General features: G+C 28.6%; 1 protein-coding gene across 1 annotated transcript; it reads left to right on the plus strand.

Moving 5' to 3' along the window:
• The first annotated feature begins 4,520 nt into the window (after nt 1–4,520).
• Nucleotides 4,521–7,593, plus strand: LOC145034397 (D111/G-patch domain-containing protein). The gene is made up of 10 exons (XM_078982800.1): nt 4,521–4,761; nt 4,889–4,973; nt 5,751–5,827; nt 5,944–5,971; nt 6,051–6,126; nt 6,230–6,296; nt 6,391–6,487; nt 6,592–6,776; nt 6,871–7,200; nt 7,290–7,593. The coding sequence occupies exons 1-10, from the start codon at nt 4,684–4,686 to the stop codon at nt 7,347–7,349; spliced, it is 1,083 nt and encodes a 360-aa protein (XP_078838926.1). The 5' UTR covers nt 4,521–4,683; the 3' UTR covers nt 7,350–7,593.
• The last annotated feature ends 13,002 nt before the right edge of the window (nt 7,594–20,595 follow it).

Here is a 20,595-nt window from a genome sequence, read left to right on the forward strand (position 1 = left end):
CTATATGGACCTTGTATGGTTACAGATATCATTAAAAATGGTGGTAAAGAGTTTCAGACGCTAAAACCTTGTGATTTGATCTTTATTCTGATACAGATATCATTAAAAATGGTGGTAAAAAATTACCTTACATATATTAATGAGTTTTCAAAATAAAATTTATCATCCAAAATATAAGGCTTGTAAATGTAGGAAATGACATTGCTCTTGTATAGAATGTGGTCATGTGATAGCAACAAAGAAATCATTGGGTTAGCAATTGATTAGCAATAGCAGCAAAAAAAAAAAAGTCACCGTCGATGTAGCACTGTAGCAGCAAAAAAAAAAAGAAAAAAGAACAGAAAGGAAATCGGAAGTTGATTTAGCAGCAAAAAGAAAAAAGAAAAGAAAGGAATGAACTCACCTGGAGGCGGCTGGAGAAGATTGCAAGTCGCCGGAGAGTGAAGTCGATCGAGAATGAAGTCGCCGGAGAATGGAGGCGACTTGCTGCGTCGCCGGTGATTGGAGGTGATCTTGTTTGCGACGTGCTATTTTGTTTCCAGAGAAGAACGAAGACGGAAGTTATTTTGTGGCCTGGAGGCTAGAGCGATACAAGATAGCAAATAATTAAGCCAGCCCTAATAAACCGGTCCAACCCGGTTTTTACCGGTTCACAATACCCGGTTCAACCGCGGGTCATGATAAACCCGGCCGGTTCGATCCGGTCGGTATTTTTGCAAAAACCCGGTCTTGATTAACCCGTCTTCTATCCCGGGTCACGGTCCAACCGGTTCAACCGGCCGGGTCGACCCGGGTTTTAAAACATTGCTTCTAACCTCTCATAACTTCTTCTTGCCACTTCAACTATATATATATATATATATATATATATATATATATATATATATATATATATATATATATATATATATATATATATATATATATATATATATATATATATATTACTTTAATCATTTTTAGTGAAATATTTTATAGTTTTCTTAATTTTTGTACTAACTTAGTTTTTTTAATGAGTTTTTTTAAATATATTATTTTTTATATTATTATTTTTACAATTATTTATTTATATTTGTTTTTATGTATATTTATTTATAAATTTTTACGTAATTACAAATTGATTTTTTTAGAAATATGTTTTCTATTATTTTACATATATTACCTTTTCATAAGTTTTTTACAACTTTTTTTATGAAGTTTTTGACAAAATTAGTTTTGTAGAAACTTCTCTACATGTATTTTTATATCTTCTTATTTCTCCATTAATGAATTAGTGTTCTTTTAGAATTTTTTTAATCATTGATTTATTTTTATGATTTATCCACTTATTTTTCATCTTTTTGCATACTCATTTCCATTAAAGTTCCAAAAATATATGAATTTTCTTTTTTTATTTTTTTTTTATTTTTTATTATTCGTCATAACAATATTGTCAAACTTTTTTTTTGATTAGTGGACTAACTATAATTAGTTATATATAATTTAGTGGAGGTTGATACATAAAAAAATAAGGATGAGTTTATTTATATTTCAATTTATTTTAACAGTCTACAAATATTAAAATACAAACAACATTATTTATGCATATTACATACGTTTGATGCATCTCTTATTCTATAGATGAGTTATGATCTGCAAACTACATGTCTTTTACATTTTAAAAAACAAACAACACATAAGACTCCAAATACTTCTCCCCATGTTACCTATCATATACTCTTGCTTATGTATTCCGTAGACACATAAAAAAATAGTATGTTGTACTAAAAAACATGGTGATCACCATAGGGTTACGAATCTTATAATATTTAAATTTTGAAATATTTAAGATGACTATTTATGATTAATAACACATTTAAAACAGTTAAAACATATGGTATGAAAATCGTGCAATCGGTAAAATGCACACATTAATTCCACCCTTCTAAGTCTCTTCCTCTTAATCACAAACTTATAAATGTTCAATCAATTCAAATAATTAATCTAAACCATTATTTGATAACAACTAATTAATTGACTTGTACCATACACATTGCATGTTGTACCAATCCAAGCGGCATAAGAATCGAAACGGGTATGCACCTAATGGTCCGGTCCACGATCTATTGATACTCCCAAACGAGTTCTGGTTCCAGGTTCAATCCGATGCAAATGGTCACCATGTTATCCCTAAAGAATAAGATTGCTATTTTATGAGTATCTAGATTACATACTACTTTTGGTAAAACGAAAGCTCTTATACTTAAAGTTTGTAAAATACAATTGACGAAAGGGAAAATAAGTTGGGTTGTTCCAAACCGGTTTCAAATCGGATTCCAACTAGCTCCTACAAGTTTAGATTAATTTTCGTTGAAATCTAATTTCAATCCATACCGATTTATCCCATGTTTTAAATAGTTGACCCAATCTGAAATCAATTCCAAAACCAACTCGTTTTCATTAAAAAAAAAAAAAAAATCAATTTTATGCACCTCCACATGTAAGAACATAAGCAGCAGATCACTAATAGTGGAATTCAATGAGCTACTACTCCAAAGCCATCAATTAACTAAAACTCATATCAAGACTTAATACTTAAACTAAACATAGGAACACAAAATTCAATATAATTAAAAGCATAATCCTCGTAGAACTCTCATTATCTCAACACACTAAAAACCTTGTTATAACTCAAATATCCATACCCTAAAAGCAAATATTTTTTCTTTAAACCATTAAGCATGATCATACTTTTATAAGCATACATAAGCATTTGGAATCCGTTAGATATTTATTCGGTCAAAGCATCGATGCATTCATTTTCTATCACTATATGGTAAAAAAAATATTCAAATTGTGTTTGGTGTAGTTGCATATATCAAGATGAAAGTCAAAGACAATTAGATTGAGAAATATATGGTTTTGATTTGTGATTGTTATGGGAAACACAAATAGTAGATATATAAATTGGAGGCATCAATTGTGTGAAACATCAATAATGTACTCTAAGTAAAAAAAACATTTTAATGTAAATGTTGTTTAAAAAATGTCTATACTCATACATATAAACATATAAACGATAAACAAAAAAAAAAGTTCTACTCATAGACTAAATACAAAAATAAATGAATTTCTACTCCAACAATTTATAGAGATAGATAACTAAGATGTTTGTTTTTATTTTGCAAAAGTTATTCCTAACCTCATTCGTTTGCACCACACAAACTTTTGATCCAACAGACAGTTTATTTTTTAGAAAACTGCAGATCTAAAAAAATATATGTGTCATCTTTTGGTGGAAATTTAGAACAATGACTTCTAACCTCTCCTAACTTTTTACCACTTCAACTATATATATATATATATATATATATATATATATATATATATATATATATATATATATATATATATATATATATATATAACCTTATTTTTATTTTTTATAATTACTTTAATCATTTTTAGTGAAAACTTTTATAACTTTGTTAATTCTTTTTACTAACTTAGTTTTTTAATGAGATTTTTTTAATTATATTATTTTTTATGTTATTATTTTTAAATTTATTTATTTATATTTGTTTTTATGTTATTTATAAATTTCTACGTATTTACAATTTTTTTAAATAGTTTTTTTTAAAATTTTTATTTTACATATATTACCTTTTCATAAGTTTTTTACAACTTTTTTATGAAGTTTTTGATTAGTGGACAAACTATAATTAGTTATATACAATTTGCATGTTGATACATAAAAAAAAATAAAGATGTAATTATAACAAGTTTATTTATATTTCAATTTATTTTAACAACTTACATATATTAAAAAACAAACAGTCTTATTCATGCAGACTACATACGTTTGGTGCATATCTTATTTTATAGTTGAGATATCATCTACAAATTGTTTACCTTTTACATTTTAACAAACAAACAACACCTCAGACTCCAAGTACTTCTCCTCATATTACCTATCACATACTCTTGCTTATGTATTCCGTAGACATATAGAAAAACAATGTGTTGTACTAAAAAACATGGTGATCACCATAAGGTTACGAATCATATAATATTTAAATTTTGAAATATATAAGATGGCTACTTACGATTAATAACACATTTAAAACATATGGTATGAAATTGTGCAATCATATATTAATTCCACCCTTCCCAAGTCTCTTCCTCTTAATCACAAACATATAAATGTTCAATCAATTCAAATAATTCATCTAAACCATTATTGGATAACAACTAATTAACTGACCTGTACCATACACATTGCATGTTGTACCAGTCCAAGCGGCGTAAGAATCGAAACAGATACACACCTAACGGTCCGGTCCGGTCCATGTCTATTGATACTCCCAACCGAGTTTCGGTTCCGGCTTCAATCCATGCTAATACTCACCACGTTATCCCTAAAGAATAGATTGCTATTTTATGAGTGTCTAGATTACATACTACTTTTGTTAAAACGAAAGGGCTTTATACCTAAAGTCTATAAAATACAAGGGACGAAAGGGAATATAAGTTGGGTTGTTGGAGTCAAACGGCGCCGTAGGAACGCATTCTATTGTACATCGGCCGACTTGTGGGAATCTGCTAAACCCTTGTTCCTCCTCCTCCTCCTCCCCCCTCGAGCAGTCTCGAGAGCGAGAGCGAGAGAGAAACAAGTCATCGTCGCCGGAAGCAAACGGAGCAATCATGGCCACTCCCGAAGTTCCTCTATGCTATGTAGGAGTTGCCAAAAAGTCCGCCGCCTTTCGGCTCATGAAACAAATGGTTAGTTTGATTTCTTTAAGCAAATATAAGCTAAAAAATCCAGCTGATGTCAAAGTTTGTCTAATGACTTTAATTAGGATGGATTCGGAGATATGTTTGATTGATGGATTATATTCGTATTTTGTAGGGATGGGAAGAAGGCGAAGGTCTTGGCAAGGACAAACAAGGAATCAAAGGTCATGTTAGAGTTACGAACAAACAAGATAATCTTGGTAAATGATCTAATTTCATACATTTGAAAAAAGAAATGTTAATTCGTGTTAGGGTTTCGAATAAAGTAGACACTCTTGGTATATGATTTATAGCTTAATGTTATCTTAAACGATCCTTTGAAGTTCCAATTTACTACATTAAGAAGAGGTATTTCAGTATGAACACAAGCGTTAGACCTAAACAGAAACTCTAGCTCATTCTTTAGGCTTTAGCAGTGGAAATGTAAGTTTTCATCATAACTTCTGCCCGAATTTAGAGTCCATTTTTCTCTTTTAAAGCCAACAACTTGAAAAAACTTGCAAAAGTGGATGTTAATCATGGGGCAGAGGGAGTATTATTGTTTTCCTAAAGCCCATGTAGAATGAGTGCTAATATGGGTGTTCATGAAACAATAACACATATGAAGTGATTTCTTTTAATAAGCACAATGTTAGGTGCTGTTTGTTTTTTTAAAAAAACCACTTTGTTTTTCAGAAGACTTCTGACTTAAAAACTGAGTGGCGCAGCACTAAACCAACTGCTTCAAACCTCTTCACACATTAGTTTAACTTACTGCAGCAGTCTGCAGACATTAAAAACAAACATATTTTTTATTACATGCTGCAGCCGTTTGTTCCTCCTCTTCTGCTACAGAGGATTGAAGAGGTAGTCGACATGCTGGCTAGCATTTTTTCAGTCTGTGTTTTGTGGTTTTACCTCACAGTATGAAAGTATAAATGATGTTATTTATTTATTTTCTAATTTTTTTTCTGCCTCTTAACTTGAATGCAAAACAGGTGTTGGTTTAGATAAGCCAAACGAATGGGCATTTGATACTACACAGTTTGATAATATTCTCAAAAAGTTGAAAGTGGTAAGGTCTTCAATTTTCTTAACCTGAGCCTGTTCTCTCTCTCTCTCTCTCTCTCTTTTTAAAGTTTATTCACATGAATTATCTCATTAATCAAAATTTTATGTATGTATTAACAGCAAGCAACACAAACAAAACATGATGAAGGTATGCTTAAGCAACTGATTTGTAATCATGATGAAGCTTTAGTATTTGTTAACTCATGATCCTTGTTTTCTTATCTCAGAGGATGATGATGAAGAAACAGAATTACCAAAGGACAATAGTGAAAAAACTGTCAAGGCTACACGTCCCCAAGGAAGGTCATTGGTCATTTTCTTGCTCAAAAATTGATTTTAATTGTCATTTATTCATTCTATCCAAATTATTAATACATAGCTATATTATATATTAACATATTACCAGATACAAGAGAAGGGAGAGAGGAAAGCTTGTAAATGCATACTCTGCTCAAGATCTTGAAGGAATCCTTGTAAGTTTTCTTGTTTTTGCTCTATAACTATTTACCATATTCTTCTTTATGATTTAATTTCTTGACATTTAGAAAATTTGGATATTTTTATTAGGTCAAAAAGACTGATGTGAGTCCAGAGCCTGAGTCTGTTTGTTATGAGGATGGAGAGTTAGAGTTGGTGGAAGCTTCTGATAATCCTGAAGCACAAGGTAATTCTGTATTACTACATGTTATGCTTTATTTTTATGGTTTTGTGGTGTATTAAAACTTAAAAAGAAAACATATTTTTAATATTTCAATATTTTGTTAGCAGTTGAATATGAAAAAGAAATTTCTCCAGACTGGTGGGGTAACAAATTTGGATTTGTGTCTGGAGGATTACTTGGAGCACAATCCAAGAGAAAGAAATCCAGCAGCAAATCAGAAATCACTCAAAATAGTAACAAAAGGACTGCATTTTATGAAGAGGATCAAGAGAATCTTTACAAACTTGTACAAGTATGTACCTTTTTTTTTTAATAAAAGCTAAAAAGACTTCAACTTTTGAATAAAGAATCAACATTTACAAAATTCGCATATTTTGTTATTTCAGGATAAAGCAACTTCTGGGAAACAGGGACTTGGTATCAAGGATCGCCCAAGGAAAATAGCAGGGGTTCGTTTTCAAGGGACAAAAACGTCTTTTAGCGACAGTGAGAGGGAGGAGTCTGAGTTGGAAGATGACCATTCTTTAAAGAAACAAAAATTTGATGATGTGTCAGAATCAAAAGTGAAGCTAAAGAAACTCTGCAGAAAGCTTCTTAACCAAGTACCTGAGAAATCATTGAAGCTTAAAAAACTCAAACTTCTAATCGATGAAAACTCAACAATTTTTTCCAATTTCTCTTCAAAGAAGGATGCTCTTGAATTTTTGAGACAGAAGGTATGATTTTTCTGGTCACACTTTATGAAAAATGGTTGCATTTGATTCTGATATTAATAATTTGTTTTTTTTTTTTTAATTAACTGCAGCTTGAACGCTGTGAAAAGTTTGTTGTGGAAGGGAAGAGAGTTAGTCTCTCATCAAAATGAGAACAAATAATCTTTTTGGACATTTTCAAAGTGTAGAGAGTTTGCTAAGGCTTGTAATCATATGGAGTTACACAATTGGATTTGTTAGCAGGTAATTATTATTACTCTTATGAGAATATAGATTTGAAAATTTTGAACACATCTATCTATTTAGGGAATTTTGATGTGCCTTATTTTATCATACAACAGTTGTACTCTTTGTCATACTTGACTTGTATTATGGACGAGATTGTTTTCCATTCCATTGTGTGTTGTTTTGAATCGAAATGTCTGTAATTGCATTGTGTAATAAGTTTTTTTGGGTGTTGAAGAAACAATGATGACAAGTGAATTTTGATTTTGCTTGTAAAGAGTCACTTTTGTGATAACCCATTTTTAATTGCAACTCAAAAAATAGGACTTTCATTCATTAAAACCGAAGCCACAGAAGTTTTTTCTAACACCATACTAGTTTAACAAAATTTGATTGTTAAAAAATTGTATATGTAAAAAATGAGTTGGTTTTGTGTTGGGGAATATTTGGAATGATACCAAAAATGAGATGGAAATAAATTCTTCAGTGTAGAAAAAATTTATGTTAGGGAACAATTTAATAAAATTTTTAATGCCATCAAATAGCAACATAGGTCGACTTTTTGACATATTTAGTCTTTTAATCGTTTAAAAAATACCCCACATAGACAAGGTAACATCGAGAGCCTTCATTATCCTCAAAACCGTCAAATTGGCACTAAAATTGAAGTTTTAACGGTATACTAAGTTTAAAACAACGATTAGAGACTTTTCAAGTCAAACGTGACTAAACATGCAATTAAGTATCATTAACTTAATAAAAAATTAAATAAAAAAATGACGTACATACATATATATGACCAAATCCAAAGTCCAAATAATAAAAGTATGATGAAACTATACTTTTAATTTTAGGGTAGAAAGGTGGGCAGGAGGCAAGCAAGTGGTTGGTGGTCCATAATAATCCCATGCTTCACGCTCAATTAATAAACTATACTACCAATTATTCATCCATCATCTTTGAAAATCTTCTTTCCATCATCAACGTCGTCATCTCTATGTCACTAATCGATCACCTATTAAAATAACTTATTCTTCATAATTTCATTTCCAAACTATTTTTTTGTACGTATGGCTCATAAACATAGATGAGAAATTAAACCATTCATAATTAAACATGTTAAATTCATCATATGCACAGAAGACATAATAAAATCATATTATAGAATCTTGAAAATTTTAAGCCCTAGTTTTTTCTCTTTTAAAAGAATTTCATATAATAAAATGAACACATAGGAAGGTGCACGAGTGACAAGTCTGCTACGTTGTATCTCGAGGGCTATGGCTTAATATCATTAAGAACATCTCAAACCAAAAGTTAAGAACATCAACTTAACCGGCCCCATGAGACAACACTTGTCTCGCCATATATATTTTGCAACAAGGTTTTGCTGGGCACAGAAGGATTTGTCGTTCATTTGGTAGTCATCTGTTTGATCCATTTTGATATTGGTAAAACCCTTAGACAAATGTTTACACGCATCCAAATTTAATACCCAGATTCATCGAACAAAATTTTAAGAATTTAGACTTCATTTTGGAGTTATTATGAAGGCAACTTGCGTGTAACTTGGGATATATAGGATGAGGGTTGGGCGATATCCAAAAAAACAGCAAGTGTTTATTTGGAGTTTTCCGTGGGAACTTAGTTTCATGCTAACCAAACATTCAAAAATCAAAATACATTCCCCAACACTCAAGTTGCAGTTTTGGTCTACTTTCGGATCTTTTTATGTGATGTTACAACTTCTTAGGTAGGGCTTCCTTTTTGACAAAATTCTTTTAGCCTTTTAATATATATATATATATATATATATATATATATATATATATATATATATATATATATATATATATATATATATATATATATATATATATATATATATATATATATATATATATGGGTTGAATTGAGAAAATAAAAATGGTTGAGAATGGGGGAATCATTCTCAATCACTCATTTAATTAGCCTCTAAACATAAAGGACACGGTGACAAACTTGTAAATATCATATAATAGTCTTCAATCACAAATACGAACAGTTGAAATTCATTCGTTTTTTACTCTTTCAATCCAACCTTCAATTCTGTTTGAATACGAACATATCTTCAACATCTACGATTAATTATACTCCCAGCATCATTAGAACAACATCATCGATAATCAACAAAAAATTCAATTCGTATCATTCATTCAACATCGTTCATCAAATAAAACATCGAAATTAAGGTTAGAAAAAGATCAAATCATTTTTTGTTTGAAATTTTCATATATTTCTCTACCAATCTACTATTTTGTAAGATTTAAGTAGTCAAAGTATCATATTTATCACATTTTTAAAAAAGTTAACTTGTATGCACTCCAACTGTTTGATGAAATGCATAAACTAAATTACCACGTTATATTCACATATGAATTTGTTTTCTCACCTGAATCAATATGTGATTATTAAAACACAAAACAAATATGCAAGTCTGTATGTTATTCATATGTGAATAACATATAAAAATTATATATATTTCTGAAAACACATTGTAATATTCATATATGAATATACTGTGCAATATTCACATATGAATATACCAGCTATTATTCATAAGTGAATATACGATCTAATATTCACAAGTGAATATATTATGTACTATTCCCATGTAATATACCATGTAATATTATATAATATTCACATATGAAAATATCATATAATGTTTATAATTGAATATATCATCTAAGATTCACAAATGAATATACTGTGTAATATTCACAAGTGAATGCATCGTCTAATATTTAAATAGGAATATATTATGTTTAGTATATGCTATATTCATATATGAATGATACTTAAATTGTAAAAAAAAAAAATAATCATAATTTTTATTCATTAGTGAATAACGAATATACTGTAGAAAAACCAGATTCATTTTTATTCACTTATGAATAACGATAGCTGAAAATATAACAAATAAAATTTTATTTTATCTTAAAACTATATCAATATGGATGTCTATTTGTAGAGAATAAAAAATCATGAATTTTGGTATATTTAAAATCATTTTTCGATAAAAATAGCTTATTAAAAATTAAAAAAAACGAAAAAACTATGTTTTTGTATATATTAAGGTAATGCTTAGCATAGTTTAAGGAAACATGTTTTGTTGGAAAACACATGTGCATTCATTTCCCATTTCCGCCGGTATGTTCCAAGTTTTTGCGTCAAAAATAAATGATTGACTGAGAATGATTCCCCCATTTTCAACTTTTTTTTTTCTCAATTGAACCCTCCTATCTCTCTCTCTTTCTCTCTCTCTCTCTGTCTGTCTGTCTCTCTCTCTTTCTCTCTCTCTCTATAATAATAATAATAATAATAATAATAATAATAATAATAATAATAATAATAATAATAATAATAATAAAAATAATAAAACGCTATCAAAATCAAATCATTAAGGGCATGATCATCATCATACCAATTCCACTTAATTTTTTGTATTATTGGAAATATTAATAAAACGCTATCAAATTAACATTATAAAACAAAATTTTAGATTTTTTTATAAAAGAAAATTTTGCGTTTTTTTTAAACTGCAGATTTTTTAAACTTTTTTCGAAAGCATAAATTTTTAAAAATTTTGATTTTTTTTTTAAAATTGCAATTTTTTCAACAAAAAACTGCAATTTTTTTTGAAAAAAAAATGTATTTAAAAAAACTACAAGTTTTTTAATAAAACAGTAATTTAAAAATAAAAACTGTAATTTTTTCAAAAAAAAAACTGCATTTTTTTCTAAAATACTGCAACTTTTTTCAAAATAAAAGTGCAACTTTTAAATAAAACTGCAATTTTAAAAAAAAAAACTACAATTTTTTTAATAAAGCTACATTTAAAAAAATATAAATTTATAAACATCAGTAAATTTATATAAAAAACTAGAATATTTAAAAAAAAAAAACTCTAATTTTTTTAACAAAAAAAAATCAACATTTTAGGTGCATATATTTCATATTTTTTTCAAATGAATATATGCTTATTTCTTATACTATAATATTCGTAAGTAAATCATAAAAAATTTCATTTTTATTAATTAATCTATAAACATAATAGTACAAATATTTTATTCGATACAAAATAAAATATAAAAAATAAGAAATTCTATAAAGATTCACAATGTTATCATTTCGTCACATCAAGATTTTCATATTTTCTTCAATTTATCACTTTTCACTTCTTCAATATTTTCCACAAATTCTTCAACATCTACAAGAAAATTAAAAAAATTTGATTAATGCAAGAACAATCACAAAAATGCACATGCATATATCATATAAGATTTACATGTGATTCATATGTGAATTACCTATGATTTACATGTGAATCACATGTAATTCATATGTGAATCACTTGTGAATTACATGTGAGTTATATGTAAATTACATATGTATCACACGTAACTCATATGTGATTCACATGTAATTCATATGTGAATCATTTGTGATTTACTTGTGAATTACATGTGATTCACTTGTTATTTACATGTGAATCACATGTAATTCATATGCTATTTACTTGTGATATATTACTAAAATGAAACAAATTAAAATAAACTATATGGTTAGAAAAAATAAATAATTAATATGGTTTATATGTGATTCACATGTAAATCATAAGTGATTCACATGTAAATCACAAGTGATTTATAAAGTTTAATATAGAAATAATTAAAATAAACTATATGGTTAGAAAAAATAAATAATTAACATGATTTACATGTGAATTACATGTAATTCACATGTAAATTAGAAATGATTCACATGTGTCACAAGTGATTCACATGTAAATCTCTTTATTCATTATCATTTTTGTATATAAACTTTTTGATATTATGTGAGAATTACCTGAGTGTTGCTACCAATGTGAAAAACTCTAAAAGAGCCACCACCAAATCCAAAAATAGGCCTGTAACTACAATTAAGATAAGAACATATCAAAATTATCTTACAAACCACTTCTTCTTTACTTATGACATAAAGCACGACTTAACAGAAAAAGTAAATGTGGATTTCCAAGTTAATTTCTAATAGCTAACAAATATTTCCCTAATTTGGCATTGTAGCATCATCTTTAGTGATTAGTTGGTCAACAAAATATTGCTAATCATTTGATTTGGAAATATCCTCAGGTGGCAAGTCACAAGAACCATAATCAATGGGATGAAATTACCAATACAGAAGCACAATTAACAAAGGTAAAGGATGAAAACATTCTTTGAAGCATTTCAACAAACATGTTGTGTGCCAAAAACAAACATAAGATATTTTCCAACTTTGAACGGTTGAAAATCCATCAAGGTGAAGGAAACTAATACTATATTCAAGATTAGAGAAAGAAAATAGGAAACTGGTAGAAAAAATGAAGAACACTTATCCTTTTCTCCTCCTGTTATCTAATCAGTAGTTGCACAGAATAGAGTTCTTAAAAGGAAGAACAATCTAATATTCTATCGATCATCAAAAAATTCCCTAATTATTCTATTTCTCCTTTTACAAAGGTGTTGGTTTCATCTAGTAGACTTCCAATACGCAGAAAGTAAAGGCAGTAGGTCAGATCCAAGCCAACATGATTGAATCAAACAATCAAAACTCGATATAGATATGAATGCGATTACCAAATCAGATGGATATGTAGGAGAAACATATTTGGTGATGAAGGCGCAACGACAGAGGAAGAAGAGAGATCTCGATCGTAATGGAGTAGTCTGATGATGATAGAGAAACAAAGGAGAACGGATGTTCAATAATGGCGGACAAACCGATTCAAAATCAAAGCATCTTCAGTGGAGTTTTTTCTATGAAGAACGTGAGAGCAATGAGTGTGGCGGTCGACAGAGGTAGAGGCGGCCGGTGAAGGGAGGAGGGAGGCGATCGACACGGATGATGGAGGAGGTTGGAGGCTATTCGATGGAGGTGAGTCGTTGGAGGATGGATCGTAGGCTTGAGCGGAAGAGGAAAACGGGTAGGAGAGAGAGAGAGAGAGAGATAGAGAGAGAGAGAGAGAGAAAGAAAGAGATGAAAATTTATTTTATCAGATATTAGATTTAAGAAATCATTTAATTATACTTTTATTCTTATAATACCCCTGACTGAATTAATTAAGATACCCTCCTCATTTTTTTGTCTATTTATTTACAAAAACGCCACCTTGCATCTCGACCCTTCCTTTTTTTGATCAAACGTTCCACCTTTAGTTCTCAGGAAACTTTGAGTTCTCAAATAATCCTTCATCTCTCTCTCTCTCTGTATATATATATATATATATATATATATATATATATATATATATATATATATATATATATATATATATATATATATATATATATGCGCAAAGCGACGGTAATAATCTTTTTTTCGCCGAATAGTTTTCTTACGAGGAAATAATTATTAGATATTATTATTAGTTATTATGTAATAAAAAATTACTACTTCTAAAAAAATATTTATGTTTAGACCTTGAGCATGTTCGGAAAAATTAGCTAGTAGCGGGTAGCTTGTAGCGTTTTGTTAAACACTACATGAACATAAAGTAACATTTATATTTAGAGCGTTTTATTTAAATTAAACGCTAGAAGCTTGTAGTGTCGAATGAGACTTTCTGTTCAAAACGGAGCGTTTTATTAAACGCTGGAAGCTAGAAACTCTCAAACGCTCCGAAACGTTCCGTACCGAACACGCCCTTTATATGTATATTGACTGTTTATATATTTGATGTAAATTAATTAATAGCAATGTCTAGTTTAAGAAACGTAAATTAATTGATATGCATGAATTTAATATTTTAAAATTGTCGATTTGCTCCAAATTAATTTTCTTAATAACCTTCTTAATTCAAGTTTTCAAACTTTTGGTAAGTATTAATGACTTTTTTTATGCATAATTGATTTGTGCAAATATCTTTCTATCTTATACTTCTTAAAATTCAAGATATGTCTAATATATATATATATATATATATATATATATATATATATATATATATATATATATATATATATATATATATATATATATATATATATATATATAGGGTCCGGATCCGGTAGGAACACAAAAATTGGTAGGAACCGTGATAACTATTCTCCACCAATCATTTCGTCAATGGCACAAACGTTAAACCTATTTACTTGGTCGTGACGCGTTCGCACACGACACACGTGCATTGAACGTAATACGGACTCGAGAGAATAATCATGTGCGACGAATGTCTATGGAACGTCATTTAAATGAATTTTTCTTTTCTTTTTCATTTACTTTATTTTTTTGTTATTAATTTAATTTTTCGTTGAAAAAAATTCAAATTTTTTTCTTATATATATATATATATATATATATATATATATATATATATATATATATATATATATATATATATATATATATATATATATATCGGATCGAGTGAGGACTCACATATAAGTGAGGACTGCGATAACAAATCCTTGTCGGGATTGGAAACATAAAAGGTATAAATTTTATTTTATTTATCGTCAATATCTCATAAGATGGTATGACGTTTTTGTAATTATGTGTGAGATTTTGACATTTTTCAGCAAAATTTAATTATTTGTAGGTTAAATGGGTAAAAGTGAAGAACGAAAAAGAACACACTTCAGCATCAATTTCCGCTCAGGCTGTCTCAGAGGGTGAACGATAGGAGTGACCGTCAATGTCCCATTTTTTAAAGGAGCCCAAAAATTTTATGGACTTTATTAGTGATATGTTAGAATAGACCGATCTTGAAGATATCATTAACAATTTTTCATTTAAAAAATCTAGAAAAATTATTTTTCTTTAAATATATGAATTTATATAATCGAAAATATTATATTTAGGAGCTAGTATAAATAATTTTCTTTCAGTTATTGAGTTATTATAAAAAGTTTAATGAAATATGTGTATTTTAAAGTAGGGGTGTGCGCGGTGCGGTTTGGTGCGATTTCGAGTCAAAACCGCAAACCGCACCACATATGCGGTTTGAATATTTTAGAAACCACAAACCGCACCACAGATGTTCAAAACCGCATGATGCGGGCGGTTTATGCGGTTTAGTTGCGGTTTGTGCGGTTTGATGAGTTGTTTAACATTAAATTTATCAAAAAACCAAAAACCTGACCGGGTTAAAAAAATGATTGATTTCATTTTATAAAAACAAATACAATTTTCGAGTTAGATCGTTTTTAATAAATTGTGACTCATGTTACTATAGTTTTGTAAGTATCATTGTTATTGCTTTATATTGCCGTTATAATTGATATATTTTTGTAAACCATGAGATCTTGATCTAATAGTGATTTAATGTTACGTTATAGATATTTGGTTATTGTAAGAAATATATTTATATACATCATTTCTAAATCGTGATTTGAAGTTATAACAAAATAAAGAATATATATATATATATATATATATATATATATATATATATATATATATATATATATATATATATATATATATAACATGCGGTGCGGTGCGGTTTGAACCGCAGTTTTATAAATACAAACCGCAAACCACACTGCATGGTGCGGTTTAATAAAATGATGAACCGCAAACCGCACCGCAAAATTCTAAACCGCATTATGCGGTGCGGTTTGGTGCGGTGCGGGCGGTTTGTGCGGTTTCTTGCACAACCCTATTTTAAAGGCATTTTTTCCCATTTGGTCCTAGGTCCAAAATATGTTTGGAACGATCCTGTTTCCATCCCTTCTTCTTCTTCTTCTCTCTCTCTCTCTCTCTCTCTCTCTCTCTCTCTCTCTCTCTCTCTCTCTCTCTCTAATATGTCAAGCCCACATTTTGTGAGTTTTTTTGAACTCATTTCCTTTTTTGGCCATAACTTTTTCTTTTGAAAAAAAAAATCCGAAAAAACCAAAATTTTTTAAATTTAATTCTCTACAAAATGAGCAATATCATGAAAATTTGAATTTTTTTTTTATATAAAAAAACTTAGAAAACAAATTTCTCCAAAAATCATAAAAATTTAAAGAATATATCTACTCAATATACTTGTGACTTTGTAAAAATAATTTTTCAAAAATAAGTTTTTGATGTATTTATTTTTAATTTTAAGAAATATTAATTTAAAAAAATGTTCAAAATAAAATGATCCAAAATGTGATGATTCAAAATATTTATGATTCAAAAAAAAAAAAAAACTTTTGATTCAACTTGTTTATTATCCTTAATTTGTTATGATCTAAAAATATTTAGACTTAAATATTTTATAATCCTTAATTATATATTTTATGTATAAAAATTAAATTATTCAAAATATATAATGATTCATAATTCTTTTTTTGGATAAAAATTATATTTAATTGAATATATTATTGATCCAAAATCATATGATTCAAAAATGATTTGATTCAAAATAGTTTGATTCAATGTTTTATGATCCAAAAATAATATGAATAAAAACAAGTATAAACGGAATATATTATGATCTTTAATACTCTTCTTATTTAAAATTTGTTCAACATGAAAAACTCAAATCGATATTTAGGTTAGAAAAATAAAAAAAATAAAAAAATTAAAATAAAAATAAAGAAAAACACTAGTACATTCAACTATGTAGTAGCGATATTTAAAAAAAGGAATAAAAGAGTTTTTTTTTATAAAAAAAATAATGAAAAAATTAAAAAAATAAAAATAAAAAAATAAAACGTTAAAACCGAGCATATATCTATTTATTTATTTATTTTGAATTTTTTTAACAAAAAAAAACTGAAAACAAATAGTAAAATCCACTTAAATGATGTTCCATGAACGTTCGTCACACGTGATAAAATCCTCGAGTTCGTATTAGTTACCACGAACCTGGGTCGTATGCGAACGCAACACGACCAAGTATTTGAGTTTGACGTTTTTGCTCTTGACGAAAAGAGTGGTAGTTAGTTGTGCTCGCAATCCTTACCATTTTTTGAGTTATATATATATATATATATATATATATATATATATATATATATATATATATATATATATATATATATATATATATAGAGAGAGAGAGAGAGAGAGAGAGAGAGAGAGAACCAACAAAATAAATAATCAAAAGTAAAATGATTCACATAAAAAATTCTCACAAAAAACATTCATGATTCATTTTTCAAAAAATCAATCAAATAATTCATTTTTATGAACAATCAAAAATTCAAAAAATGAATTATCGAGATGTTTTTTCATATTTTTTCATGAATCATGTTAATTTAGAATCAATTATATTAAAATTTTAATTGCTATAATCACATGTTATCTAAAAGAAATATTATTTAATCACATATTATTGTAATTGCAATTATTTCTTATTTTGTAGTTGCTTAATGTAAATAGCGTCCATTCTGAGCTACTAAAATTTGAAAGAACACGTCGAGTGATCTGTTATTGAACGTCATAGAAGTTGAAGCTAAGAGAAATTTATGAAAATAAGGAAGTGGGAGATTTTGGTACATGATTTTTAAATGAAGAGTTCTTTGAGGAAGATTTGAATGTGGAGGTAAATTTAATTATAACAATTATACAAAAAAAATTTCATTGTTTAATAACATTAATATATAAACTCTAAATTATTTTTGATTTAGGCTTATCAAGAGATGGTTACGAGGAAGTATAAGACGTTACATATGTTGATTGAAAATTGAATTAATAAATTCCCAAAAAAATGTAACATTGATAATCATTTGAAAGATATTTTTGATGATGAGAATAAAGATGATGAAAGATAAAAAGGAAAATGATGATGTTCATGGTTTTTAGAGGATGGAGGCTACCAAATGAGGCACCCTTAGGAGTTAGTGCATATAAGTAGGGCACTAATCCCGGAATCTAGGGTTTGAACCTTAGTCCCTGCCACGTCGTAGCCAAGACCTAGCCACGTTGTGGTGGTTCACGAATGTGCGCTTCCTGAACCGGGATGCCACATCGTGGTCATTCAATCACCACATCATGGCCTAGACAATAATTCCAAAACTTAATTTATGAATTTAAAATCAGAAGAACCATATAAGGAAATGGGTGTTAAACTCTCCCCCTACTTGAATCAGAATTCTTCCTCGAAATCTACTACTGCAAATAACTCATGATAATGCTGTTGGATTAATGTCTAAGTCCATAACTATAATTGCTAAGACTTGACCCGACCCGACATGATACATTTGGGTTGTATGACATCATGCATTTGGATCGACTAAAATGAGAGAAATAACACTTAAGGTTTGGTAATATATTATAAGCTCTAATATATTAATAATATTATTTAATTAGTATTAACCAAGAATTAATCTAGAATTAATTAAGTGATCAAAAGAAGACTACTTAAACATATGGGTTGATTGTGTAAATCATCCATACTTTTATAGTGGGCTAAGACTCCATGGATTATCAAGTTGGGCTAAAGCTCATAGGATGCTCCATGGTGTATTTGAACCCATGGATCCAAGGAAATGGAAAGCCATGACAATTAGGGTTTACCATATTTGTGACACTATATATAGATCTTATTCTTAGGAAAAATCGGCTACTATGTTTGAGAAAAAGGGCTAGCCGATTTTCATGAAGTGTGTATATTCTTTCAAGTTATTCCAAGTGTATTTGGTGTTGTGTGAGCCATTTGAGGTGTCACACTTGGGGCACTAGACACTCAATCTTCATGAAGACATTGTACATAAAAGAGGTACGTAATTCTAACTTGAGATATTCATATGAATCAATGTTATTATGCTAGTTAGGATGAATACCTTGGAAAGTTCATATTTGCATGTATAATAGAGAAAACATAGATCCAAGGTATTTAGGGTTGCATGTACATTTAGGAGTGTTAGAATGCTCAAAACCCAACAGTGGTATCAGAGCCATGGGTTGTTTTCTGTTATATTGATGCAAATGTTTTATTTTCAAAGTTGAAAAAAAAACATGACGTTTGTCAAATTTTAAGATAATTACTTGGTTTTGTGAAAAACTAATTATTTGTAAAATTTGAATCATTTTCTATATGAGTTGAATTAGGTCAAATTTAGTAAAAGATAAAATGATATGATTATTGTATTAGTTTTAAAAGTTTGATCTAAAGAGTGTTTTTTTTAAACCTCCATAAGTTATGGATATGAAAAGGTTTTAAAAAAATTTTTGATTCAAAGTTTTTTATGGAGTTACAAAAATTTGGTCTTAATGTTTTAAAGAATTCCATTAACTTATTCGTAAGTTATGGAACATGAAAAGTTTCATCATAAAACAAACATTTAACTCCATAAGTTATGGATTACCAAAAATTTTATGTTTCCTTGATTTATGAGTTAGTTTAGGTTAATGGAAAAAAAAAATTGTGTTTTAGTTGTTTTCAATCCTAATTAATCTAGAGGTAGTTCATAAAATGTGTTTTTGTCACTTGTCCTCAAATTACATAAAATGTCACATTTATGAATCTTAAAACTCATAAAAGTGTCATAGGTTACATAAAAAATGAATATTCTTTTTCATTAAATAGTATTATGACTCCATAACTTGTCCTCAAGTTATGGATGCTTAAGAGTCACTTCTTTAAAAACGTTATTAAAGAATAAGAGGTTACATAAAAAATGAAGAGTCGTCATTTTAATGAACCATTAAACTTATAAGTTATAAAATGAAAAGTTTTGAATAGTTTCAAAACTTGCCCTCAAGTTTTGGAATTTGAAAAGTTTTCTTTCATGAATACTTTAATTCCAAGTTAAGCCCTTAGAATTTTAAAAGTTAAAATTCAACCGTTATACTTTATAATATTATAAGTTAATAATATTTAAATATATGTGTAAGAGCAAGTCGTCTTACCATTAGTAGATCTTATTCACGAAGCCGATCTATAAGGGGGGTATAAGGTTACTGCCTATAAAATGGCAGTTTAATGGGTGTCCACTCTCACCCACCGCTTCCTTGACTGGTGGAGGTTCGTTAGCCGAATGGGTAGGACAAGAACTATAATTCTCCCTTCATTATAAGTATAATGATAAATATTAAGTAACTAAACACTTATAAATTCACAATCTTAGTTACTTAGGAAATGTGAATAAGGTGCTAATCCATGAAATTACACTTTGCACTTTGTTTAAATTGGTTAGTGGAGCGTGTGTGGTTAACTGGCACACTAACTCG

The sequence above is a fragment of the Lactuca saligna genome, chromosome 3 (assembly GCF_052625555.1).
Source record: "Lactuca saligna cultivar CGN05327 chromosome 3, ASM5262555v1, whole genome shotgun sequence".
Taxonomy (NCBI): domain Eukaryota; kingdom Viridiplantae; phylum Streptophyta; class Magnoliopsida; order Asterales; family Asteraceae; genus Lactuca; species Lactuca saligna.